The sequence below is a fragment of the Schistocerca piceifrons genome, chromosome X, assembly GCF_021461385.2.
Source record: "Schistocerca piceifrons isolate TAMUIC-IGC-003096 chromosome X, iqSchPice1.1, whole genome shotgun sequence".
Lineage (NCBI taxonomy): Eukaryota > Metazoa > Arthropoda > Insecta > Orthoptera > Acrididae > Schistocerca > Schistocerca piceifrons.
This window is the reverse complement of record NC_060149.1, coordinates 471,157,112-471,185,105: the sequence shown is the minus strand read 5'-3', so window position 1 is coordinate 471,185,105 and position 27,994 is coordinate 471,157,112. Positions and strand designations below refer to the sequence as shown.

The 27,994-nt window shown below is 39.0% G+C and overlaps 1 protein-coding gene across 1 annotated transcript in view; it reads left to right on the top strand.

Moving 5' to 3' along the window:
* LOC124722123 overlaps positions 1-27,994 on the top strand; it is a 402,152-nt gene that overhangs the window by 310,994 nt on the left and 63,164 nt on the right. Inside the window, exon 3 of the mRNA XM_047247328.1 lies at positions 26,596-26,704. Coding sequence (XP_047103284.1) covers positions 26,596-26,704 — 109 coding nt within the window. The remainder of the gene's footprint in view (positions 1-26,595; positions 26,705-27,994) is intronic.

Here is a 27,994-nt window from a genome sequence, read left to right as displayed (position 1 = left end):
TTTAATTGTGCAATCCATACACAAGTAAGTAATCATAATAAAAGTCTGACGTGGCTAAGTCGAATATTTTCGGAGAGAGAAGTAATTTAATTACACTACACGCAGTAGACGAGCTCTGAACTTGCTCTTTGGAGATACGCTACAGCTATAGTTTTATAGTTATTCTGTTGAAACTTTTCAGATTTTTATGATTATAGCGGATCTCCCTTCTACTTAAATTTAAACATCCGAGCTTTATTTATTCGCCTACTTAATGTATCTTGCTTCCTTAATTTCTAAGACAAAAACCAGAAAAATCATGAATTTCAACTAAAATTTTAATTAGTGAGATCCAGAATACTGTTTCTACTAAATTATTATGCAAAAGGAACCTAAATATAAATTTTTAAGTTTCTAGCTATTTTCTGTTGCGCCAATGATTTTTACAGGAAAACGTCCAAATTTCGAAAATGGTTAAAGTTATTCAACTGATATTCAACACATATTGATTTAGTACTACTCTTGACCTGCTAGAAACGTTTCAGGTTATTTACTCGATTTTTAAAGTATTGCACAATATTTATGACGTCACAGCTAGTTACAGCGGACTAGGCTGACACACAATGGAAAGACTGATGTGAATTTTATAAGGCGTGAGTATGTTGCTTCCCTACATACCCGATTCAGTTACTTAAGTCTCCCTGTCTGTAGCTGGTGCAAGTAATTCTCCATTTAATAGTACAATAAGACCAGGAAATTTATGCGAAATATCGTCCAGTTTTCTACTCAAATGTCCCGCCCCTACTTTCCCTGAGTAATGGTGTCTATAAAACCATCCAATGACCTAGTTCAATCCACCTTTAACGCTTATCTTTCGATATCTTATTTGGTGTAGGGAACTTGTACTAACCTCACTATATGTTATCTTTTTATGACTGTAAAAACGTCCCCTTCGCCATCGTCTAACCTATCTTTGCCATACACATTCCAATCTGAACTTAGAATTTAGCTGGTATTACCATCTGGTTCCAGCCAGATTTCTGTCCCCAGTACAATGTGGACAGTGTTACCGTTTGTAAGCGATTCTGGTTCTGGGACCTTCCCTCAGACGCTCCTGTAGTTGACTAACAATATATTAACATTTTTTTTCTCAAGTACGCAAGCTGAAAGCTACTCTGTTAATTACTGGGAATAATATTATTCCCTATTTCTGGTCAGAAATAGTGGGATTTCTCTATTCGTACTTTTATGAAAGAAGTTAGTGTGAAAACTGGTTGTTTTACAGTGTACATACGCTTATGTTCCACAACTTACTGCATCACTGCATACCATTTATCTTCACGTTTTCTTATCTCTTCCTAACGAATAATTACTTGTGATACTTGAATGTACTAACCATTTAATCCCTCTTTGAGTCTGACATCCTAATTACTATATTTTATTAACAAAAGTCGACAGTAGATGAATGTGAATACTCCGACCCATCAAAATATAATCATTACTCCAAAGCTGAAAATTTACTGTTTTAGTTAAATTTGCGTAACTCAAAAGTTTTGAAGTTACGGTGCACAAGGTTTGTATTCAAAAAACTGTTTTAATCTAAAAGCTATGTCGAAAATTTCATTTTTATCTGATCATTGGAAACGGATCAAATTTAAATGTTTTTCTAGTATTTCACGATGTACATAATATATGATCCGGCTGGCCATCACAGGCCATGTGACAGGTGTTCCATAACGCCCCTACGCATTGCGTGAACACATCGGCGATCAAAATACTGTCTTTTGCGAAGAAAATTTGATATTTTTACACCGCGGAGTCCTTTCTATTAGTCTCGGCTCCGCCTCACGAGGAATATGGAGTTGAATCTATGAATTCGGTGTTACCTTTTGCTCACGAGTGAATTAACGAAATGGTTTTATAATTGATTTCGCTTGTCATAACTGAGCTAGGAGTAGTTGTCTGGTTAACTGGAAACAGACTCCAGCACTCAAGGAGATTAAATACAATCAGGCTTTTGATCTATGTCACGGAGATCTTCATATATTCAGCAGAAGATTACTGTCGGCCATTGGCTTGACAGACACAAAAGAACCGCGGTAAATAAAAAATACGTAGTGCCTACGATATTCCGCAGATGTGTCCGCTGGTGCGTAAGCAAATCAATAAGAGTTAAGGCAATATGTATAATGACTTTTGGAACTGTTTAATAATTCATATATACCAGTCAACAGTTGTACAGTATACCTATTCATGGCCACAATAACTAAAAATGTATTCATCTACAGTAACTTGGTTGGGGGATGTATCGGAGGGATGAAGGAGTATTCCAAAATACAAGGCACCTGTGCTGTTAGTGACGAACAGTTCATAGTAAGGCGAAAATACAATGTAACTCGATTAGCTGTACTTGTGCTACATTCCATGACAGAAATTAGAACCTAGACAGGTGTCACGCATTGTTAGTTTGTTGTCGTTCTACATCTTCTTTGTTACTGAATGTACCTCTAGACTACATTATAGTTCATTCTGCTTAACTTACCAATTCAAAAGCTAAATGCCAAATGTAGTCTTCATTAGACACAATAACAGTATGTCAACCTGTGTAAATCGTAACGTTAATTACGTGAAATTATTATGATTACAGTACGACAGAGGGTGTGATTACACTCATACTTTGAAAATGGTAGCAATCACACAGAACAGCCCAAAGTTCGTAAACGAATTGAACAATGTACCAGTAATAAGTGATTAACATTACAGAAATCCAGGTGTACAGACAGCTTCAGCAGCGTCCCCACTTTTGTGACACAAAAGGTCAATGTGGCTATAATTTCGTGTACTGAAGAGCCGTCAAATTAAGAGAAAAAATTATAACAATAGGTGGACAAAGGAATGTAGACAAATTCTGAGGGGAAGAGTGACCTGTCTCCGGTATATCGAATTTTCATATGATTATGTTTAGGATATTATTGGTCTTCTGCTACCAGAATGATTTTTAAGCTCACCGGACAGGATCCCTTGAACTGTAGGTTCGCCTGGTATGTATTCCTGAACATACTTCATGCGACAACTTACGCCTCACGGGCGACCAGCAACCTCTGTTAATTGTGGGCTTGAATATAAATCACATGAAGTAGTGAATGGCAAAAATATATGCAGTCCCTCTTTCATTATATTTGCAGGCGTTAAATATACAGGGTGAGTGACCTAACACTACCGCTGGATATATTTCGTAAACCACAACAAATACTGACGAACCGATTCCACAGACCGAACGCGAGGAGAGGGACTAGTGTAACTGGTTAATACAAACCATAAACGAATGCACGGAAGTATGTTTTTTAACACAAACCTACGTTTTTTTAAATGGAACCCCGTTAGTTTTGTTAGCACATCTGAACATATAAACAAATACGTAATCACTGCCGTTTGTTACATTGTAAATAGTTAATTACATCCGGAGATAATGTAACCTAAAGTTGACGCTTGAGTACCACTCCTCCGCTGTTCGATCGTGTGTATCGGAGAGCACCAAATTACGTAGGGATCCAAAGGGAACGGTGACGGACCTTAGGTACAGAAGTGACTGGAACAGCACATAACGTCCACATGTTAACACCTTTTTATTGGTCTTTTTCACTGACGCACATGTACATTACCATGAGGGGTGAGGTACACGTACACACGTGGTTTCCGTTTTCAATTACGGAGTGGAGTAGAGTGTGTCCCGACATGTCAGGCCAATAGTTGTTCAATGTGGTGGCCATCATTTGCTGCACACAATTGCAATCTCTGGCGTAATGAATGTCGTACACGCCGCAGTACATCTGGTGTAATGTCGCCGCAGGCTGCCACAATACGTTGTTTCATATCCTCTGGGGTTGGAGGCACATCACGGTACACATTCTCCTTTAACGTACCGCACAGAAATAAGTCCAGAGGTGTAAGATCAGGAGAACGGGCTGGCCAATTTATGCGTCCTCCACGTCCTATGAAACGCCCACCGAACATCCTGTCAAGGGTCAGCCTAGTGTTAATTGCGGAATGTGCAGGTGCACCATCATGCTGATACCACATACGTCGACGCGTTTCCAGTGGGACACACTCTATTCCACTTCGTAATTGAAAACAGAAACCACGTGTGTACGTTTACCTCACGCCTCATGGTAATGTACGAGGGGCGTTCAGAAAGTAAGCTCCGATCGGTCGCGAAATGGAAACGACTATGAAAATCCGATAAAGCTTTGCACAGATGTGTTGGGTAGTGTCTCTAGTATAACCCCAGTTAGCATCACGTCGCTCTTCTCATTTCTGAGCTCGCAGTGAGTGCGTAAAGATGTCTAGAAAATAGTGTCTGCCGCCAAGTACGAGGACCTGGTGAGAAATTTCGCCTGAAGCTATGCAGCTAACATTACATAACTGTCGTGCTGTTTCTTCTTCAAGACAATTCTCAGCCGCATTCTGCAGGGGCAATGAAGATGCTCCTGCATCGTTTTCAAATGGAAATGTGAGATTACCCACAATACAGTCCGCAATTGTCTCCCCCTGAGTTTCATCTCTGGTCACATGAACCGCTGTCTTTGAAGACAACATTTTGACACAGACAACGAGGTGTAGGCCAGCGTGGAGAATTGGCGGAAAGCACTGGCGGCTGCCTTCTATGATGAGGCTATTGAAAAGTTGGTACAACGCTATGACAAAAGTCTAAGTCAGAACGGCGACTACGTAGAGAAGTAGCTGAAAGGTGTAGCTAATTGTTACAAATAAAACATTCCTGATGTTCACTGTGGTTTCAATTTGGCAATCAATCGGAGCTTACTTTCTGAACAGGCCTCGTACATGTGCGTCATTGAAAAAGACTAATAAAAAGGTGTTAGCATGTGGACGTAGTGTGCTGTTCCAGTCTCATCTGTACCTAAGGTCCATCACCGTTCTCTTTGGATCCCTACGTAATTCGGTGCTCTCCGATACACACGATCGAACAGCGGAGGAGTGGTACTCAAGCGTCAACTTTAGGTTACAATATCTCCGGATGTAATTAACATTTTACAATGCAACAAACGGCACTATTTACGTATTTGTTTATATGTTCAGATGTGCTAACAAAACTAACTGGGTTCCATTTAAAATAACGTAGGTTTGTGTTAAAAAACACACTTCCGTGCATTTTTTTTATGGTTTGTATTAACCAATTACACTAGCCCCTCTCCTCACGTTCGGTCTGTGGAAACGATTCGTCAGTTTTGATGTGGTTTACGAAATTTATCCAGCGGTAACGTTAGGTGACTCACCCTGTATAATACGGTAGCTTTGCACCGCGATGAGCTCTGTGTGAGACGTTGTGTGCCATACTGTAAACATAATCATTTGCGTTTCACCATGTGCGGTAAATTTTTATTTCATGATCCTTTGTTATTTTTTCTGAATATTGCAACGACTTTTTTGTGACGAGTGCATATATTCGGATAACCCATATGTTACCACTTGCATTGTTTACAAGAACAATGTCATTATAAGACTTCTTCTAGAACATTGTCTAATGATAAGGCACTTCAATGCTGTAAAAAGAATGAATACTAGTTTTAGTGCCTGTTAAAGAGCCCAGAGAAATCTGAATAATGCTCAATAAAAATGTTACTTCAAAAAATTCGCAGTATAAAAAAATCCTTAAAAGTTGTGTACATTGTCTTCAAGTTAGAAACACCAACATCCCCCAGCAGCACAGATACACAGAAAACTTACGTACAGACATCACAACTGCCAATTCCTCACTTCATCTCAGCACGCAGAAGCATATAGCAGTTAGGATAATGCTACGCAGAGCAAAACACTGCAATTATAACAAACTACAGTAATAAAAAAGAAAAGTTTAATGTAGTAAATGATGTCAAAATTTCGTCCCATATATATTCCTTGTTTCTAGAATAGTCCGTCACTGGCTTACTAAAATAAATGTAAAAACTGTAAAACCCGCTAATTATAACAGAGGAAGTATATTAGCCCACAAAGTAGAAGCACACAATCAAAAAATATCAGCATCAGTGGAGTTCATGCCCAGTCAGCAATGTCGGGAAAACAATCAGGAACTCCACGCAAGTGCATACGAATGGCCTGTCATAAGAGATGGTCTAAAATTCAGCCATTGTATACCGTGTCCTCGGAAATAAGCATACTGATAACGATACACACAAGAATTTGAGATTACTTCGTGCTCACTCCAATTGAAAGAAACCCAAAAATATACCTTCATAAGATCAAGGAGACTAAATCCATGCTAAATCAGCACGTGCATGGTGGTAGCCAAGATAATTTTTGTAACTTTGAAAACTTTTCCAACAGTAATAGCAGGTAATCATATGGCATAATGTTAACAATACACACGAAAAACTATAACTTGAATCTGGCATCGAATGTGGAACTATAGCTGTGATTAATTTTAGTTCACTATACCTGTGAATTGTTATGTCAAATACATAAACGTGGGTGCGTTGAGCGATGTAGTGTACTATTGTGAAGATCAGTTCTCAACAGTAAACGCCAAATACAAGGAATGTTTCTTTCAGATTCTTTGGCACTTTTCTCAGGCTTACTCACTCAAATCGCCTTTCCTTTCCCACACTTTGATTCGCAGTCTCCGTAGTGTACGCACCTTCCCATGAAGTGCGTCTCTGTTGTTATAAGGGCAAGTGAGACACTACCGATACAAATGTCTGGCTTTTAAGCGCCAGTTGATTCTTTCATTAGTGTGGCACTTATCGCGTCTATTACTGGAAGTTATTAGCGTTTGTAGGAAACGCCAAGTGTTTTAGAGAACATGTTAAACGTCGTGACGACCCCTGTATATTGATGGGTAAACAGTTGAAAGGTCGGAATAATTCAAATACATAACTAGGAATGCCAACTAAATACCGAGGAATAGCAATTACAAATATAATTTGGAAAGAACACAGAAAATGTTGTCGGCAAGTCTAACCAGAGACAACGTTTTATTGGCAAGACACTTAGAAATGTAATGGATCTACTAAAGAGACTGCACACACTACACTTGTCCGTTCTCTTTTAGAATACTGCTGCGCGGTATGGGGTCTTTACCAGATCGGATTGACCGTGTACATCGATAAAGTTCAAAGAAGGGAAGCACGTTTTGTATCATCGTGAAATATGGGAGAGAGTGTCACTGAAAAGATACAAGATTTTGAGTGGACATCATTAAGACAAAGGCGGTTTTAGTTGCGGCGGAATATTCTCACGAAATTTCAGTCACCATCTTTCTTCTCCGAATGAGAACATATTTTGTTGACGCCTACCCACATGGGGAGAAACGATCATCGTAACTAAATAGGGGAAATCAGAGCTTTCACGGAAAGATATTGGTGTTGGTTTTCTCCGTGTGCTAGTCGAGATTGGAATAATAGAGAATTGTGAAGGTGGTTTGATGAACCCACTGCGAGGCACTTAAATTTGATTTGCAGAGTATCCCTGTAGACGTGGATTTAGATGTGGAAGTCAAGGGCATGCGATCTCCGTCAGTGACCATACACAGAGAGGCACTGTTGGTGTTCACACGAACCTGCTGGTGACGCACTGCTTCCCTTTTACTTCTAATAGCAGGATCACGTTTTTCAGCGACTTCATTTACTAAATTCACGAATAGAGAAATGCTGTGTTTAACATTATAAAGCAAGAATATTGTCACTCTCCGTGTAATCAATACAGTCAAGATCTCAAGGCCTATTTATGCACACAATTATGTTATTATTGCTGCATTAGAAAATAAAGGGACTATCGTATAACACAAATTATTTTAAAACATGCAGGTCGAACTGTGTACAGTCTGAAGGAGCTTGCTAATCAAATCACTAATAAAATTTTGTGTACGATAGCTGTTCTGACAATGGTTCTCTGTGTACCCGAAAGAATTACAGATTAGAAGTTCTTGGATCTTAGGCGCAGCATGTAACAAACATGTGAAGTTATAAATCTTTGGTGATACATGATATTTATAGTCTCTATAGGTCATGAAGCAAGTTATTGATTCCATAGCGCGATGAACATACGTGGAATGTTTTGTATTGTGAAATAAGGTATGTGTGTACATAAAATATCCAATCAAATATAAGATCTGATACAACCAGCATCTTGGCTACACCTCTGCAGAAAATCGAATCCTTCTCCATTTCCTTCTCCATTTAAGCCGTAGAAAAAATACTAGTAACTTGACCCTTACCCAAAACCACGCTGCCTTCAGGTGGTAATCAATACTTTCAACATTTGACAAAGACGTAGTGAGGAAATGACTAAACACGGTGGGGTCTATTATAAGACTGACATATCTGACACGCGCACTGCTCTTGAATCCAGAACAGTAGTCGATTCAGGTGCTTTTTTATTATGTCATGAAATATTGGAAAGCTAGGGAACAATTTTCTCGACATGGACGCCATGAATTCCTAAAGAGTAAAAATGGCTGACAGCAGCGCTGGAGCTAATAGGCCCCCGAACACCGGTTTTTATGTTTTCTTTTAACATGCAGGAAGGTTTCAGATAAGCCGATGTACTGACTTCAAACCATGTAAGGGTATGTTGAACTTTAAAAGTTTTCAAACTAAGAAAGAAAGGCATGAGAAATCTCTGAAATGTTGTCGTAGATATTTTCTGAAATCCCTCCTGTACAAGAACGTAGTGTGGTTTCTTTATATCCTATATATTTATATATTTCCTTAATAGTGCTAATTTAAATGCTAATGTTTCTAATTTTTTTATACCATACTACTGCATGAATCCGAAATGAATTGAGCATGCAGAATTTCATCTTTCACCAAGAAAGAAAATAAGTCGTAATACTCACATAAATGAAAGTTGCTGAAACTCTGTTGGCCATCATTATGACTTATTTAAAAATACATAGCGTAATAGAATGCGTTTCTTTCCTTATGAATCTGCTCTACACCTTCACTGAAACCAATAAAAATGATAAATTCTGACTTACCTCTTCATTTGCAATACAGCTACCACTAAGATATGATAGTTTCAGTGCTTTAGTAATCCTCATCTAAATATGATTCTTTTATTGTCGTCGAAAATACTATGCCTTATTTAATTGTGATTAAGTAGGGTTTTTTGCGTCTTGTCAGCACAATGCCTGAAAACACAATGATATTATCACTCGTCTTCCTCTAGGAGATGGTAATCAGCAAGCGTAAGTATTGTAACAGTTCTGATACTAAATGTAACACTTCTGCTACTAAATGAAACTGAGTTTTCTCTTTTGATGCTAGTCAGTTGTCAGGATGAGCATTACTGCAATAGGCATTTAATTCTAAAGCATTATGTCAGGGAGAAAATCCTAAAATTACTTTTTCAATCTTAACAACATGTGGGCAGGGTGGGTTCTTCCTTGGCTTGGGTATGAGGTAGAATGAAACAGCATTTTTACATAAGATAACTTTTATTGCAAGTTTCGTACAACTGTTTCCTTACTCGATGTTCTGGCTCGGAGAACGGCAGCAGTGTCGCTTGTGATGCTTTCTGCTGCGGCAGCGGCGGCGTCTGATTACGCATGGCAGTGTGTATATCGTGTCGCCGTCTCGCCCAGCTGACTGGAGACGCGCAGCACGAGGTGGCCCATTTAACTATTGCGAGCGAAGTTGTGCATCGGATAGTGATACCTTGGATGTGGCGTCCCAGTGTTTCTCTTCTCTAAGCGGCCGCATGTGCTGTGCGTCGGCCAGCGGAGCGGCGCGGCGGGGGAAGGCCAGTGTCCCAGACTCGAACAACGGACTCCCGCTTGCCAGTCTGTGGCTGTGAGGTCTTCATCCTAGCTCACAGGTGACTGCTGATGGTAGGCCGTCTTCTTCCCATCCTAACGAATCACCCGAGTATGTAAAACTCAGTCTTCAAATACCTTTTAACTTCTGTCTTCTGGCGCCGAGGCTGCTGCTTACTATGCTATTACAGCGGCGGACTTGGTGCGTCTGTGTATGATGTAGTCTCTTCTTGCATGACGATCGTCAGCACCGAAACTGACTGAAAACTACTGCTACTCTTCTCACCTTTTCTTCTGGCTCCGTCTGTCAGGCTCACTGCGTCTCGCATATTTATTCACTTCAGTTTACTGGAGGTGAACGACTTCACGGTCATTGCCTCTTCTGTCACGTTGAAAAGTTTCTCGAAGAATTTTCTTAACGTCGGTCATTGGCCCTTGGAATGTAGACGAGGGCCTTTGATCATATGTGATGACTGAGAATCACGTGAGCCGGTCATTGCCTCCTCTGTCACGTTGGAAAGCTTCTCGAAGAATCTTCTTAACGACGGTCATTGGCTCTTGGAATGTAGACTTGGGCCTTTGCTCACATGTGACAACTGAGAAACACGTGAGCCGGTCGGGCGATGACCTGACGGCTGAATCGACAGCGTCCACTTATGTGGAACTTGCTGACTTCATGGTCATTGTCTCTTCTGCTCTACTGTTCTGCCCGCTGTTTGCCAGTGTGTAATTCTTCTAAACTAAACTAAGTTTTTCATCTATATTCTAATTTCCACTTCACTTTGATTTCACTAATTTATTTACTTAAGTACCACTCAACATTCCTCCACCCTTAGGAGAAATTCACCCTCGAATTTACCACTCAACATTCCTCCACTTTTCACAAGGCAAAAGCACTAACACAAGCAATGAAAACTCTCGACCGAGAGGATTACACACGCTTCGCATTAAGTATGTTGAAAATACTTTAAGACTTTACTAAAGCACTGTACGCTCATGAATCACATAGTTCACACATAAATGGTTACAATAAGTGTAACAAATCTTGATGACAATGAATAAACAAAAATAGATTTTTCACTTAGAAAATTACATAGCAACACCGTTTACCCTATATTATCGCAAGAATATCTATTCTACAGTATTGTTTATTTTAACATGAGACTGTTTAATAAAGACAGAAGTACAATAAAAAAAATTAATACACTAATGCTCAAAAGTAACCACTGAAGTACACCAGTTAATGAGTGTGGTATCCAGTTAACAGGGATTTGATGAAGTGGTATATTATTATTTGTCTTATTTTTCATCTTAATGAAAAGAAAACTGTACAAAGCAGAAACACCAACATGAAGGTTCGAGATATACCCGTTCCTAGCATTATAATTCTAGTTTTGCGTTCACCTTTTAATTTTAAAACATGTTGCACCATAACAATGGCATCAATATTACCTTTCTGCGAGTTTATAAACATATCTAATGACTTCAGAAAGGAACTGTCAAGGGAGTAATTCGGGTAGGATAGGTTTTGTGTAGGAAATGCTTTGCATGGCGCTTTCCGAAAAGAGCAAACAACATGGTAATGAACGTACCAACCTAGTAAAAACAAAAACAAAGAAAGAAGGAATACATTTTTAACTACAAGATCAACATGTTCCTACGATCCTCTTTTTTTTTAATTAAAAAATAAACCATTACCATTTATTTATTAATTATTTACATTTGTATATTATCCACAGTCTACAATGATTCCACTAGGACATTTGCACCCTTGGTCAAAGACTGTATGGTGCCATGTGTGTACGTTGTGCTGGCGTGGCCACTCTTTTTCCTTTTCGGACACTTCCTCCACCCTTCGGAAAAGCATACACTATTGTTGAAGGAATTACATCTGCAGCGCCCTTAAAAGGTTTTAAACGACTTGCATGGACAATAGTAGTTCGGGTGGGCAGTTGCAGTTTAACGTTGACTGGTGACGTGATCTCAATAATTTTATAAGGACCTCTGTAGTTTGTTACCAATTTTTTCGTTTTTCCTTTCGCAATGTATGGGGTTGACAGCATCACCCAATGACCGAATTTGTAATTTGGATATTTAGCTTGGGCATTACCTAATCTTTCCTGTCGTTCCAAAGCCTTCGTATTAGATTTTTGAACCTTTTTCCATACATCCTTCATAATTCGACTGAAATCTCTTACTGTTTCTCCGACTTTTCCGTTTTTCTGCCTGATTACTTCAAAAGGGGACGGCATTTTTCTCCCATAGACCACTTCATAAGTTGACATGCCAGTTGCTTCATGCGTTTTGGCGTTGTATACCGACACGATTATTGGTAAATACGTATCCCAATTAGAATGTTGTTCGTTAATTTAATAACTAATCATCTTGCCAATTATCCGATGAACTCTTTCTGTAAGTCCGTTGCACTCAAGGTGTAACGGAGTTGTGCGTAATTTACGCATTTTTAGTAAGTGGCATAGCTGTTTCATGAATTCAGACATAAAATTAGATCCCTGATCTGTGATAATACCTTCAGGTACGCCAAATTTAAGTATCCAGTTGTTAACTAAAGTTTCCGCAACTGTATTTGCTTGCTGATCTGGGAGACTCACCGTAGCTAGATAGCGTGAAAAGTGACCTATAATTGTAACAACATATTTATTACCAGCAGGTGTTTTATGAAATGGCCCGTAGAGATCCAGTCCACAGATTTGAAATAGACATGAAGCCTCGGGGAGCCTCTGTTGGGGTATTTTTGAACGAGAAAGTGCAGCTCATTGTGCGCAAGCAATGCAATTACGAACGTACTCCGCAACATCCTGCTTTCTGGTTTGCCACCAAAATCGCTCTGCTATGGGTCTTTCGGTTGTCCGCTGTCCACCGTGTCCTGCAAGGATATGATCGTGGGCCTCTGCTATTATTTCTTGTCTGAGGTGCTGGGGAACAACAATTCGCGGTCCAACTTCTGTTTTACGGCATAATACACCATCTTCAAAGCAAAATTGTTTTTGAGTTGCGTATTTTTTGCATTCTGTATCCTCATCTTGTGCCTTTCTCCAGTCCCCAGTATCTCGGCCTGTTGCTTCCAAAAGTACTATTTTCCGACTAAGGCAATCTGCATTCGTGTGTTTTTTGCCTGGTTTATGGATAACTTCGAAATCCATTTCGGAAAGACATAGGGCCCAATGAGTGAGATGACTAGATGGATCCTTTAACCCAAGCAACCATTTTAAAGCTGCGTGGTCTGTAATAACCTTGAAATTCCTACCACACAAGTAGCATTTAAAGTATTTGATGCCATAAATAACACTTAACAGTTCTTTCTTCGTTGTGGAATGATTTCTTTCTGCTGTTGTTAGTTGTCTCGAAGCGTAGGCTATGGGGTGTTCCGCGCCATTAATATTCTGACTCAAAACAACTACTGAATGACCACTTGCGTCACAGGCTAAAATAAATTCTTTATTATAGTCTGGGTAGGCTAATACTGGACTGTGTGTTAACTTATCTTTAAGGCTTTGAAATGCTTATTCACAATCTTCAGACCAATGAAATTTTGCACCCTTTTACAATAATTGGGTTAAGCGTCGGGCAATTTCAGCAAAATTGTGAACATATTTTCGGTAATACGATGTGAGACCAATGAAACTTTGTACTTCCTTAACGCGTTGTGGTGTTGGGAAGTCCTTAACTGCCAAAATTAATCGAGTATCTGTATTAATTCCTTTTTCACTAATGACATACCCTAGGTTTGTAACCTCTGTCAATGCAAAACTACATTTCTCCAAATTTAATGTTAATTTAGCTTTTCTAAGTCTCTGAAAAACATTACGCAGACGCACAGCATGTTCATTAATGTCTTTGGAGAATACAATAATATCGTCTAGATATACACAACATTGCTGAGTTTTAAGTCCTCGCAATACTCCATCGAGTAGTCTTTGAAAAGTTGCTGGTGCATTTTTCAAACCGAAAGGCATTCTTTTAAATTGCCAGTGGCCTCCAGGGGTAGAAAATACTGTTTTATGCTTATCTTCAGGTGCAATTTCCAATTGATGATATCCGCTACGTAAATCGATTGTTGAAAAGTATTTACTGTTGCCCAAACTGTCAATGATATCTGTAATGTTTGTAAGAGGATAAACGTCTGAGATAGTTTGTTTGTTAAGGTGTCTGTAGTCACAACAGAATCTATATCATTTCGTACCGTCGGGAGACTTCTTTTCAATAATTACAATATTTGAATTATAAGGCGAATCAGAATATTCTATAATTCCATCTTTTAGATGCTGTTGCCGGCCGAAGTGGCCGTGCGGTTCTAGGCGCTGCAGTCTGGAACCGCGAGACCGCTACGGTCGCAGGTTCGAATCCAGCCTCGGGCATGGATGTGTGTGATGTCCTTAGGTTAGTTAGGTTTAACTAGTTCTAAGTTCTAGGGGACTAATGACCTCAGAAGTTGAGTCCCATAGTGCTCAGAGCCATTTGAACTATTTTAGATGCTGTTCTAAAAATTCATCCAGTACTGGCTGTAAGTGATGCGGAACTCTTTAAGGCTTCCTATAAACCGGGGGCTATTTCCTGTTGGGATCTTATGCTGTGTGATATCTGTTGCTGGCAGTGGACCTTCTGCATTAAATAAATCTTGGAACTCAACTAAAACTGCTTCTATTGTGTCTCTGTCATTTCCTTTCAAATGCTCAATCTTCTGGTGTAATGCGGTTTTATAGGCATCTGGCTTCTGACCATCAGTAATATCTGACAAAATGAAATCTTCTTCTTCAAAAGTACTGACTGTAGCTACTAATATTCCCTTATGTAACTCTTTGTCCTCCATTACGAAATTGTCAATATGTACCGGTACTTTTCTTTCACCCTCAACGTCTAGAACCCGTACAACACTTCTACGTAGAAAACAATGTGATTCACCTAATTCCTCATTTTCCTCTAATGGCTCTATTAAACATATTGTATTTGTACGTACCTCGGGGTCAACGGTCATCCAGAAAAGTTTTCCTGAGCCAAATGGTATCTTATCCCGCGAATCAACCTTCAAGGACGTTGCACGCAGTGTAGTTGATATCGCCTTCCGGCTGGGGAAATCTTGCGGCAGCGGGCCCTTTGCAGCGGTGTCACCTAGCTGACGCACTATTCCGCTATGTTCTACAATTTGCTGTCTGAGGTCGATTTTAGCGTGATGTTTATTCAGGAAATCCAGTCCTAGGATCGCGTCGTACCCGTCAGTTACCTTTGTTACTACTTCTACATCTTCTTGAAATTGTACACCGTTAATATAGAAAATCAATTATGTACTTCCAATGACTTCACTGTACGTCCTCCTACCCCACTCAATCTATACCTTGGAGGTTCATATTTCCTTTCTCCAATACATTCATTACTCACTATTGATACGTTTGCGCCTGTATCCAGCAGTATCCTTGCCTCTTTATCCTGTATGGTAGCAGATAACCAGCATTCCGCCTTCACAATCGCCTTAATGGCATGAAATTTTATTGGGAACGCCTGACGGCGGCTCCGAGATTCCCGTTTGAGTTTAACTGATTTCTATTTCCAAAAACTTTCTTAGACCTGTATTCCTTGAATGTGTGACCTATTCTTTGACACTTAGTGCATTTAGGTTGTCTGCAATTTTTTGCTATATGTCCCTGTCGATCGCACCTAAAACATCGTACTCCTGCTGAAAATACATTTCGCTTCTGCTTGTATCTGGTGGCAATGTCTATTTCTTCGAAAGCCGTCGCCACAGATACAGCTTCTGCTAAATTTTTAGGAAACTCTGCCCTGACACGACGGAACGTTTCAGGAGGTAACCCACGTAAAAATGTATCCAGAACTCTGTTTTCTGCCTCTTGTAAAATAACTTTATTTACTTCATCACTAGTTGTCAACTGATTGGCGTTAATATTAACTTTTCCAATCCTATCTACAAAGCTTTCTAACGACTCGTTTTGCCTGTGAGTGATAGTGTTTAACTGTTCCCTATAAAATCTACAGCTGTCCTGTTTTTGAAAACGTGTAAGCAATCCTTTCTTCGATTTCTCAAATGTTGAAGCATTCCGTAATTCTTCATGGTAAAATACGTGTGCTTTAGCCTCTCCTATCAATCTTAACTTTCTCATTTGTAAGATCTGTTCATCTGACCATGATCCTAACTTTGCAGCTGCTACGAAATCATCAAAAAAGGCTGTTATGTCATCGCCAGGTTTACCTGAAAAAGGAGTTACCAAGGCTGCTGCTGAGGAATCTAGGGTGGGAAGGATTGAACTGGTTTGCCTAACCTCACTCAACTGTTTAAATAATGCATTATTATCACTTTTAAGTTGTGCTATCTGATTAACTAAGATCTGAATAGCTTCCTCAGTAGAAACCGCTTGTGGTGCTGACTCTGACTTTCTACGATGTCGTGTCATCATTTTACAAACTGTTAGTTACACAATCTTACTACACTGAATGAAAAAGATATTTAAATATTTTCGACAAACTCTTAGAATCATGAGAGAAAATACTCTTCTAAATAAAGAAAATATTACGACTGCTGTGCAAACCGATATCCTTTCACACATTAAACAATACTAACTGTGGACCTTTAGTGACTGTCCTTCACACCTCATATTGAGCCAAGGGTTTTTTCTCTGACACCAAATGTAACAGTTCTGATACTAAATGTAACACTTCTGCTACTAAATGTAACTTAGTTTTCTCTTTTGATGCTAGTCATTTGTCAGGATGAGCATTACTGCAATGGGCATTTAATTCTAAAGCATTATGTCAGGGTGAAAATCCTAAAATTACTTTTTCTCTCTTAACAACATGTGGGCAGGGTGGGTTCATCCTTGGCTTGGGTATGAGGTAGAATGAAACAGCATTTTTACATAAGATAACTTTTATTGCATGTTTCGTACAACTGTTTCCTTACTCGATGTTCTGGCTCGGAGAACGGCAGCTGTGTCATTTGCGATGCCTTCTGCTGTGGCAGCGGCGGCGTCTGATTACGCGTGGCAGTGTGTATCTCGTGTCGCCGTCTCGCCCAGCTGACTGGAGACGCGCAGCGCGAGGTGGCCCGTTTAATTATTGCGAGCGAAGTCGTGCATCGGATGGTGATACCTTGGATGTGGCGTCCCAGTGTTTCTCTTCTCTAAGCGGCCGCGTGTGTTGGGCGTCGGCCAGTGGAGCGGCGCGGCGGGGGAAGGCCAGTGTCCCGGACTTGAACAACGGACTCCCGCTTGCCAGTCTTCGGCTGTGAGATCTTCATCCCAGCTCACAGGTGACTGCTGATGTGAGGCCGTCTTCCTCCCGTCCTCACGAGTTACCTGGATATGTAAAACTCAGTCTTCAAATACCTTTTAACTTCTGTCTTCTGGCGCCGAGGCCGCTGCTTGGTATTCTATTACAGCGGCGGACTTGGTGCGTCTGTGTATGATGTAGTCTCTTCTTGCATGACGATCGTCAGCACCGAAACTGACTGAAAACTACTGCTACTCTTCTCTCCTTTTCTTCTTCCTCCGTCTGTCAGGCTCACTGCGTCTCCCGTATTTATTCACTTCAGTTTACTGGAGGTGAACGACTTCATGGTCATTACCTCTTCTGTCACGTTGAAAAGCTTCTCGAAGAATCTTCTTAACGACGGTCATTGGCTCTTGGAATGTAGACGAGGGCCTTTGCTCACATGTGACAACTGACAAACACGTGAGCCAGTCAGGCGATGCCCTGATGGCTGAATCAACAGCGTCCGCTTATGTGGAACTTGCTGACTTCATGGTGATTGTCTCTTCTGCTCTGCTGTCCCGCCCGCTGTTTGCCAGTGTGTAATTCTTCTAAACTAAACTAAGTTTTTCATTTATATTCTAATTTCTAATTCACTTGGATTCCACTAGTTTATTTACTTAAGTACCACTCAACAGTATATGCATCGGCAGAAATTTGAATTATCCACGCTGCGTCTCTTGTGTAGGAAGCATAAATTGGTAGACTCTACATGTAATCTATTTCCCTCGTAAACCTTGTATTTTAAATATTGTTTGATGGAGACAACTGAAGATTATTTATGAACTGTACTACAAGAACAGCGGCCATCATATTTCCTGTTCCCCAAAACGTTAGTACATATATACTTTAATTTTTAAGATTATTAAATGCGCCTGATGTTTCACACTTGAAAGGGGTTTAAGAAAAATCTGCTTTATATAGCTATTTCATTATTTAGAAATGTCTTCAATCTCGATTTAAAATGTCATTAGCATTCTTATGAAGCTTCCGTAATAAATATGGCAGCAGAACAACCGGAATGTGAAAAAATAACATGTCATCGTTATGTTGAATGAATAAGCATTTGTTGTTGAGATGTAATCGTTGCTTATATTGTGGCTCTTATTTTAATTCCCCTGAGAGGAATTTCAACATATGAAACACTTCAGTAATAACACCAATGTTTATTCCTTTAATTATATTTTTGCATTACTTAAATTTTTGACGTTAGGATGCACCATTCATCTTATACTGACAGTCATCGAGCTGAAATTTTATATGATGTGATATAAAAGGCTAGCAAGGATATTGGGTCTGTGAAAGTGTGTACAAGGAAAATGAAACGGAAAGACAAGTTTATTAACAGTGATCTTGTAAGACATCAATATCGTGTGAATTTCTGGCAGAATCTTTACCTCAAAATGGAGACTGGTCGACTGTAATCAAACAAACGAAAACTTAATTTCACTGGTAACCGTCTGAATATCTTGCTTATGGGGACTAGAAATGTTTGCTAGTTTCATCTCATAATGGTTATGATCTCATATGAGAAAAGACAGTTTTAATTACAAGATTCTGTGACTATGGAATACAAAAAGGAAATCATCGTTGTTGCCAGTGCCCTAGTAGCAGTGTGAAACATCCTCCGATTTGCTGAGGAAATGAGAAATTAAATGAAAAAAATAACCACTACTAATTTTTTGAAACATTCACCGCTTTAATCACTTATTTCGTACCTATTGCAAATGACCGTAAGTATATTACGAAGACCAGGAAGGCTGCATGTTTTCCTTGCTAAAAGTACAAGTTTTAGGTATATTTTACGTGGAAAGTACTTATGATGTTATTAGGATATTCTTGCAGCTTGGTACAGGCATTATTCAGTATTTGAAAATGCTTTGGGGTAATGGACTGTAACATAAGAAATTAATATTTTTATCTGAATACTAACATTTTAACAAAAAATATCACGTAGAATATCTCATAACGTTTTCCTGTAACACGAAATTCAGCCGAAGCATTTTAAAATAGTAAACATACAAATTACAAGTGCCTGTGAAAGTTTGAGCACAGCATTTATTATAGTTTTACAGAAAATGGTACTTGTAATTTAAAAATGTAAATTTGGGAAACGAAGCTTTAAAATCTTTTATCTGTTTAGAATATTCCAGCTGCATAGGTTGGATTTTCAAGGTCTTCGATCTCATATAACCGTTTTATTTTTACACCTTTTGTGTTGAAGTTTGTTTTCATAATTATTTTGTACCCTTTCGTATTCTTTCCGAGTCTATTGCAGCCATGGATTGAATTGGGAAACAACCTGGTCTTAGTCCTAGCCTCTTCGGAACATCACACTTAACCATATATCGTTTATTGTAAACAGCTACTGTCCCCATAATGTAGAGCATGAATTTAAAGAAAAAGAGACTTCAAATTACATTATTCACACTTTCACTGCAATTTTGTGTTTTTCCATATCGACATTTTCCCAGTAATGTTCCATTTGATAATTTCAACGTATCGGCTTAATTTCTTCCATAACTGCTGCAGATGAATTATATTTGTCTTCATAGATTTCTCCCGCATTTTTCAATTTATTGTACTTACACAGTGACGATGGACCAGGTGGACATAAACTGTGCTCAGGTTTTGCATCTGTCGACATCGTATGAAAAAATAATCTCCAAATTGCATACCTCATCTCACTTACACATTTGGTATTCCACCTTATACAAAGCGCATAATATCTCTGCAGTTTGTCTATGACACCATCTGTCAGAGGATTCCTACCTCACAGAGGCTTTCCATCAGCAAGCTGCCTTCCTCCTAATTTTGTTTTGGGCTGCCTCAGTCTTGACCCCATTCTCTTCTGAATATGACCTATACATCCAAGCTCTATTATTAGGATGTCATTACCATAGGGTTTCAATTCTTCAATCATTAAGGCAACTGGCGTGTTCAACGTTGTACCATGAGACACACCTTTCAAAAATTTTCTTTGCCACTTCAACTTCCATACCACCACTGCTTCCACTACAGTTAGCTTGATAGCGTTCAGAACGGTTATTTTTAAGTCTGCCAGGGCATCTGCAATATTTTGATATAATTACATCAATCATCTTTGCAGTGTCTCCACTAGTGGCTCTTACCACACCATTGAATGACTGATGCCCTCTCTTTTGCCAGGAGCCATCTAAGCCTTAAGTAAGGTCCCTTTTGTTAACACTGTCATTGACACTAACAATTTCTTCAGCTGCTTCCTGCATAGTTTCTTGAGCTATATCTTCCACTACAAATCCTAACGTTTGAAGGTAAATACTAAATTTTGTGGGAATTTTCATGAGGCCACACAGCATTTGCCCTGCGGCTGTATCTTTTCCAATATAGAGAAGTGCATAAAGCAGTCTCAAATTAAGTTAAAATAACATTCCTGACTCACTTTGCACAGAGTGACAATTAGAGAATGATACTTTGTGATTGCACATACAACATGATAGTATTACTTCACATTCAAGACCAACTTATCGCTTCATTTGAAGCTCAAGAACTTCTGATTACAATTCTTACACCTCACATAATCTTTAAAAATATCTGACAGTACACTTGCGTTAAATATTTCATTTACATTGTTTTTATCTGTTTCCTGAGATAGCCGGCCGGAGTGGCCAAGCGGTTCTAAGCGCTGCAGTCTGGAACCGTGCGACCGCTACGGTCGCAGGTTCGAATCCTGCCTCGGGCATGGATGTGTGTGTTGTCCTTAGGTTAGTTAGGTTTAAGTAGTTCTAAGTTCTAGGGGACTGGTGACCTCAGAAGTTAACCCCCATAGTGCTCAGAACCATTTGAACCATTTTTCCTGAGATATTTTGTTGTAGCTGTCTTCAGTAGTATTCAGTTTCATCTCGGATGTACTGCCTCACTATCTGCTTTAGACCTAACCTCTTCATTAGCAGAAATGTTTTTCCAAACATACTTCTCCCCTCTGTCTTTCCGACTTTTAGATGTTCTATTACTGACTCGTGGTGTTTTCGCAAAAAAATTATATTCAAACAAGAATGTACCCACTCTGTGTACCTACTCAACACACTTCAAAACAAAGCACCCAAAACCGCGCTCGAAAACCACACAACAACAAACTACTACATACAACTGCCTTATTTTCTGCCAGAGCTGCCAACTTCTGGGTGTTGCGTGTTATTGATCATAATTTCATCTTCATTGACTCGCAAGTCGCGGTAGTGGCGTCAACTAAAAAGGACTTGCAATGCGGCGGCCGAACTTCCCCGCATGGAGCCTCCCAGTCCACATAGCCATACGATCATTTCATTTTTTTCATTCTGTCGTACAATGGAAATCGTGAATTTAAGGAACATTCATTCCAAAAAGTGGTCGGGAACGAAACATTTTGAGCTTATTCAAGAAGCGAATCACTGTGATACCTAGAACTTAGATCCTAAAATTAACTACTGTATAATTTAATTTAATGTGAAGTACAGGTTCATTGCCTTTTAAAGGCGCTGCAGGTACGAGTTCAGCCTAAGCAGGTATTAATATAAAGTGGTTCATCTGTTTGTTGTATTTACATTTTGTAAGAGATTTCACGTGCTAAAATCTATCCACACCCGACATTCTGTCCCTTTCTTCATGAGCGGACGAGCCATGTATCTTCCATGAACTATTTGGTGGCAGATATCTAAGATACTTGTTTTTATGAAACCAGACTTAAATAAGGGAAGTGTAGAGCTAACTTCCGCTGTCTTGGGGTGTATTACAATAAAATTATTATATTAGTACAGAACAATATATTCATAATATTGTTTTGATGCTGTAAGAAACGTAAGTTATTATTTTCCATTAAAGTGTAAATCTGATCTCAGAATCTCATTATGTCTGATTCCTTCAGTGGCCAGTAGATTTCCAATTTTAAGTAGTTTATACAAAAGAAATCATTAGACACAACGTTTACTCATTCCACTTTAATTAAAGATTCGCGTTGCAATTTTTTTATGTTCCCTCTGTGGTTCTCTCGCAAAAAATTAAAAGGTATAAAATATATGTTATTGAAATTGTCGATGAGGCTGCGTGGCGATTGTTCCCATTTATTTCACTACTGAATTATTTGTACTTAGCTCTATATCCACAACCACCTTCAACTGCCATCCTCATCCATAAGATGTAGTCGTAACAGCAAAGTGCAACAGTTTTTAAATGTTGGTGCAAATGCCCCAAGATTAGTCCACGTGACAGTAACATCAGGAATTCCTCCCGTGCGACAAACCCGTCAACAAACGATAGGAAAAATTTTGGTGGTACTGATCAGAATAACAATTTCGATAAATGTGCCAATCGTTCTTTATTGGACAACAAAGACTTTAATATCAAAATATTTAAAGTAAAACTGTCAAAAATGATATTGGAAGCTCCGGTTTACAGGTCAGTACAGTTACTTGTGAAATAAAAGAAACGAAAATTCGTATTTCTGACACCTAAAAAATTATTAATGGCTGGAGGCCAGTATGAAATGTACTCGTCTTTTCTTCCCATCACAGACTAGGGTGACAAATCAGGTGAACAGGCAGATCAGACAAGGATCATTACATTTATGAAGGCGTTTTTGTTGTGAACACCAGTGTGGGCCCTTGCATTCTCGTATTAGGATCCACAATATGGTACTCTGCTCATGATGAGTAATACAGCAACGATTATCATTTTTGTCGTACATTGGCGAGCATTCCTCGCAATACCAAAACAGGGTGTTGGGGGTACTTTGAGCCTACCTTTTGGAAATATCCTAATGTAGTCTGGTGCTTTATATTTAAAAATTTTGTAAAAAATATTTCTTGTTTCTAAAGACTTCTTAGAGCCTATAGCCGTTTTAAATTTTTCAGTAAAACTTAACCCAAAAATTTAAGTGTTTGTAGAAAATGTGACTTCTTGCAACAAATGTCATATTCATCTGTTGGGTGTCAGGACCTTCTTACACATCTGTTACCATTTTAAAAGGTATGATGTTCTAACTTAAAATCAACAACAAAAAAATTTTCAAATTTTTCAAATGTTTTGTGGTGGTCATAAATTATCCCTGTACTCGGTGTGAACATTACAGAAAATGCGCTGATGTTGGCCAAATTGTGATAAACGATATTTTCATTTTCTGTACCATACTTATACATCAGTACCTGTCTAAAAAGTATGTTGTTAATAAAATTTAAATACCTTAATCGAAATGTGTTCCTTTTCTTAGGTTTCTTGGTGGTGGGTACAAAGAACCTCTCCCTCGTCCCACCCCTTTCATATTACATATTATGGAAAATGCTTTTTTATTGCTTCAACAATTACAAAATCCGTTTTGTTGAAATATGCCATAGCTCCCCTTACGACATTACCAAGACTTGGAGGGATATGTCTTGAACACCCTTGTTTGGATTTTGTGTACGAAGGTGCATAGCTTTTTACACAAATAAACAGCCACAGAGCAAAGTTGCAGTTCATGAAAGTGAATAAGGTGAGTCGGTGCGAGAACGCAAACTTGATGGTGACAGAATGATTGTATAAAGTCCGTATGTCCTCTCAAAGTCGTTATCAGGGCAGCAAGTAATAGCGTATATAACAATCAGTAGACTAATCAAGTAGTGAGTTCACAGATTCCAGTAGTGATTCACGAGGATGATGTCACTCGTGTCTACACTCAGAATAATATGTCAGTAGGGAATGCGCAGGGCTCGCGAATTATCTAGAGTTGTCGGACCCCGTAACCTCTGAACCTCTGATACTCGCCACGTCGATATCTGCTCTGACGGAATCGATGTCCGTATCTGGACGATATACAAGAAACTGTGTCTTGAGAACCACTGCTTACTGTGGCATTTCATTGGATCGTTTACGGACACGATGGTGCACATCTCAGCGCCACAAACAAAAGGGAGACTCATTGAAGAACACCACAGAATGCCACTCAATGTACCTGTATATTCCAGCTTTACAATATGCAAGTTTATGCTGTCTATAGTATGGTATCAGTGGTAAACTCAGTACGACAATTCAAGATCTCACTCTAGCTTCCAGCAGTCTTCTCCCGATAGTTTGTGGCGGCACTCTGCCTGTTAAACCATGCCCTAATATCTGTTGTCCCGGGTCAATTCGTAGGTACTCGTTGTGCAGTCATAGCAATAAGGCGAACTGTCTGTGCGATCTATCGGAATGACGCTCGCATGTCCATTATGTAAATAATTTCGCCTGTTTTCAAAGTTCGAAAGATGGCCACATGTAGTATGTGCATGGTCTCTGGGGCCAGCCGGAGTGGCCGTGCGGTTCTAGGCGCTGCAGTCTGGAGCCGAGAGACCGATACGGTCGCAGGTTCGAATCCTGCCTCGGGCATGGATGTGTGTGATGTCCTTAGGTTGGTTAGGTTTAATTGGTTCTGATTTCTAGGGGACTGATGACCTCAGAAGTTAAGTCGCATAGTGCTCAGAGCCATTTTGAACCATGGTCTCTGGGAATGCTGTGGTGCACTATCCTCCTGAAAAGTTCAGCCATGATGTACTCCCATCAATATCTGTTTCTCTGAATGGTATTTTCCTGTACCGAAAATAAGGTGCCATAAAAATGAAGTTTTGATTTACACATCGCACAGACGTAGAACACTTTGTATATTTGTGGATGTAGATGAAGAAGAGATAGGAAATACGGTTCTGAAGTAAGAAAATGACAGACATTAGATGGAAAAAGACATCTGCAGATGACGACGTTAATTCATAGTTACTGAGAGTCTTGGCAGACCATACCATGACAAAATAATTCCACCCTATGTACTAGATGTATGAAATAAGCGAAATACCCTCAGATTTCTAGAACAATGTAAAAACTCCTGTTCTAAGGAAGTCACCTTGCGATAGATCTGAGTAATAGAGATTCATCAGGTTAATGATACTGCTTGATAGTAACACGAATTAGTTGCACAAGAATAGAATGTCTGGTAGAAGCAGATCTCGGGGGAGATCACTTTGGATGGCCATGCTGACAAAGTATCGTAAAAGATTAACTAAGAAAGCTAAACTTCTGTTTACAACACTTGCAGATGGAGAGAAACCTCTTGCAATGTTGACTTGAAAACATTCTTCGAAATTCTTAAGGTACAAGATATAAAATACCTGACGTTAAGGGCTGCATACAACTTTACAGGGTATCGTACTGCAGTTATAGTACTCGATGGGCGCTAAAGGGAAGCAACAGCTGAGAGAGAAGAGTGACAGAGTTGCGTTTTAAACCTGATGTCTGTTTTATTTACTTGAATAGTTGAATGGGTTGTTTCCAATGGCTAATGAATAAACAATGTAAGAGTTTCCAGGGCTAAGGAATAATGACAATCACAAACGGCCAGTCTTTGAATAATTAGTAGCGTTATTAGGATTATATGAAAGCGTGGTATCTGTTCATTCGGAAATGCAGCTGACTGCAGTGATCCTCCTCAGTTTACGTTATTAAGATTGTTTAAAACTCAATCATCTTCGTGGACTTCTGAGCATCATCTCCTGACCTCTGTTATAGTTTCAGTTTTTCAAATTACCTGGTGCAAACATGGATTCAAGCAAGCACGACCATAAAAATCTAGGAATATGTGTACGGAGATGTATATAATGTAACGACAACACAAAATTAGTCACAAGTGAGGAGGGTGGCAGACTGGGATCCATTGGAAGAATCCTCAGGAGAAGGGAAGCAGTTCACCAAACCCTGTTGCTCGTCAGTAAAGAATCCGTACTTGATACGACTAATAGAGGAAATATATATTATCCAAAGAAAGGCAGCACGTTTTGTTACAGGTTCATTCAGTAAGCGTGAAAGGTTCCGGGAGATGCTCAGACAACTGCAGCGTCTCACCATGCAAGGGAGACTTTCCCCATCATGGCTTTAATGTTAACGTTTAGAGAGCGTACGTTCCTAGAACGATATACCAAAATATTGCTTCCTGCTACCTATATCCATTAACCTGGAAGATTCATTAAGGCCACAAATTATTTACCGTCACGTCTGCCCAAAAGATAGGATTTCTATTTAATGTCTTAGGCTGTCCGTCTTGGATCACACTCTAAAATTGTTATACACAGTGCACCCCATTGAGTTTCTAAATACATACCTTCATATTCTCCCTTTTATTGCCTGTTCAGATGATGTTTTCAGAGACTGTATCTCTAGTGGTTTACTGATTAGACCTTCTGGCAGGACAGCATTAGGTACTCTCCATCCATTGTGCGTAATTATAGTATCACTGTATTCGGGATCGATAATGACACAGTCTTTCTTAACAAGACTGGTTCAGTATCTAATCTTAGGAGCCAAATTCACAATTTTATTTAGTGCTCCACCATCACGTACAATGGATTAAATTTTTGATGTATTTCACCAACCATAATATTTCATTATGTTTGTAGATATGTTCTGTGATGTCTAAAACAAAAAAGATTTTAACATTACGTTTCTATGCACCTTTCTTGAATGTTAAATTAATAAACTGATTGTTTCATTGTTAAATATCCTGAAACGATAGTAGTCAGCAGATAAAATACGGAAATGTTTTGCCCTTCTTGCAGGCTACAGATTGAAGAAGTATACAAACGTTGCATCCGGCTGCTGCGTGCGTTGTATGTGCCACTGCCTGAAGAGGATAATACCAAGTCTATTACCCGTGCGAACAGACACGTGAGTATCCCTGAAAGTAATCCAATTTAATATACTTCATTTAGAGTAAACGTTAACAATGATTCTTAAAGAATATGCTAATGGTTAGGGTCCCAGGAGAATGATAGTGTATCTGACTCAAACTGAAGTAGATGAATGTTTAATGTGATGTACTGAAGTAAGAAGGCTGAGGTAGATTTTCGACAGTAAGATTTACACTGAAAGGTCAAAGCTAACTGAGCTCATACACAGTTTTCTGTTGAACACCTAGAACTCCGTGTGCACATCTAATCGATTTTGTTTCCAAATCGGTTTTTATTTTCATACACCTTCAACTGACAATCAATATTCATTCCAAAAATTTTGTTTCTGTTATGTAGTCTATGAAGTTATCATCTAATTTTAATTTAACAGTGTCATTTTGTCTCTTCAAACTGAAATTCCTGCCATTTGTAGTCTTTATATGCAATACCACTTTAATGCATACTGACGAATCGTAAATATACTTGAGGGCTTCATTAGCTTTCTCTGCATGAAATATTCTGGTTTATCATTGACTATAATATTGATCTCACCAGTAAAGATAATTTTATATCGATGACTATCCCAACTGGAATTTTCTGTCACCTATGTCGAACAATAATGGCCTTAATATACTGCGTTAAAGAACTTCTGTTTTAATTTATTTTGTTTCTGATAAGTGTTTCACTAAAGATTTGACCTTATTTGAGATTTGTGTGACTTTACTCCCTTTACTTGTACCCTATCTGATAGTACTGATTGGAATCAGTCATTAATTGCAGCACATTTCCCTGATGATTCCATTTTACTTAGTAGAATATTATGATCTTCAGTATTGAAAGATCTAAGAACATGCCTGTGACACCCTCATCATTGCGAAGAACATCAGATAACACTTTTGTGAAACCTTCTATTGCTGTTTCTGTATTTGTAACATTTCGAACCAAAACCGTGATTCATACAGAAGATCGTATTTACTTAAGTAATTCGTTAATGAGTCTTCCGTAATTGGTTATATTATTTTTGAGACTGCTGGCAGCATTGAAATGAGCCAGTAGTTCTCTCTGTTTTCTGTATTACCTTTTATGACCAGACACAAAACTATTGCCTACTTTGAATAATTTCAAATGTTCCCTGATGCGAATAGCTCATTTATTACGTTTGTTATGGAGCTTCTGGTCTCTGTGTATATAGTTTAATTACACAGGCTGGTGCCCTATCTAAACCCGCTGACACTTAATTTTTTTTTAGGTTTTGTACCGTTTTACTAGCTTCAAGGTCTGTGGTTCG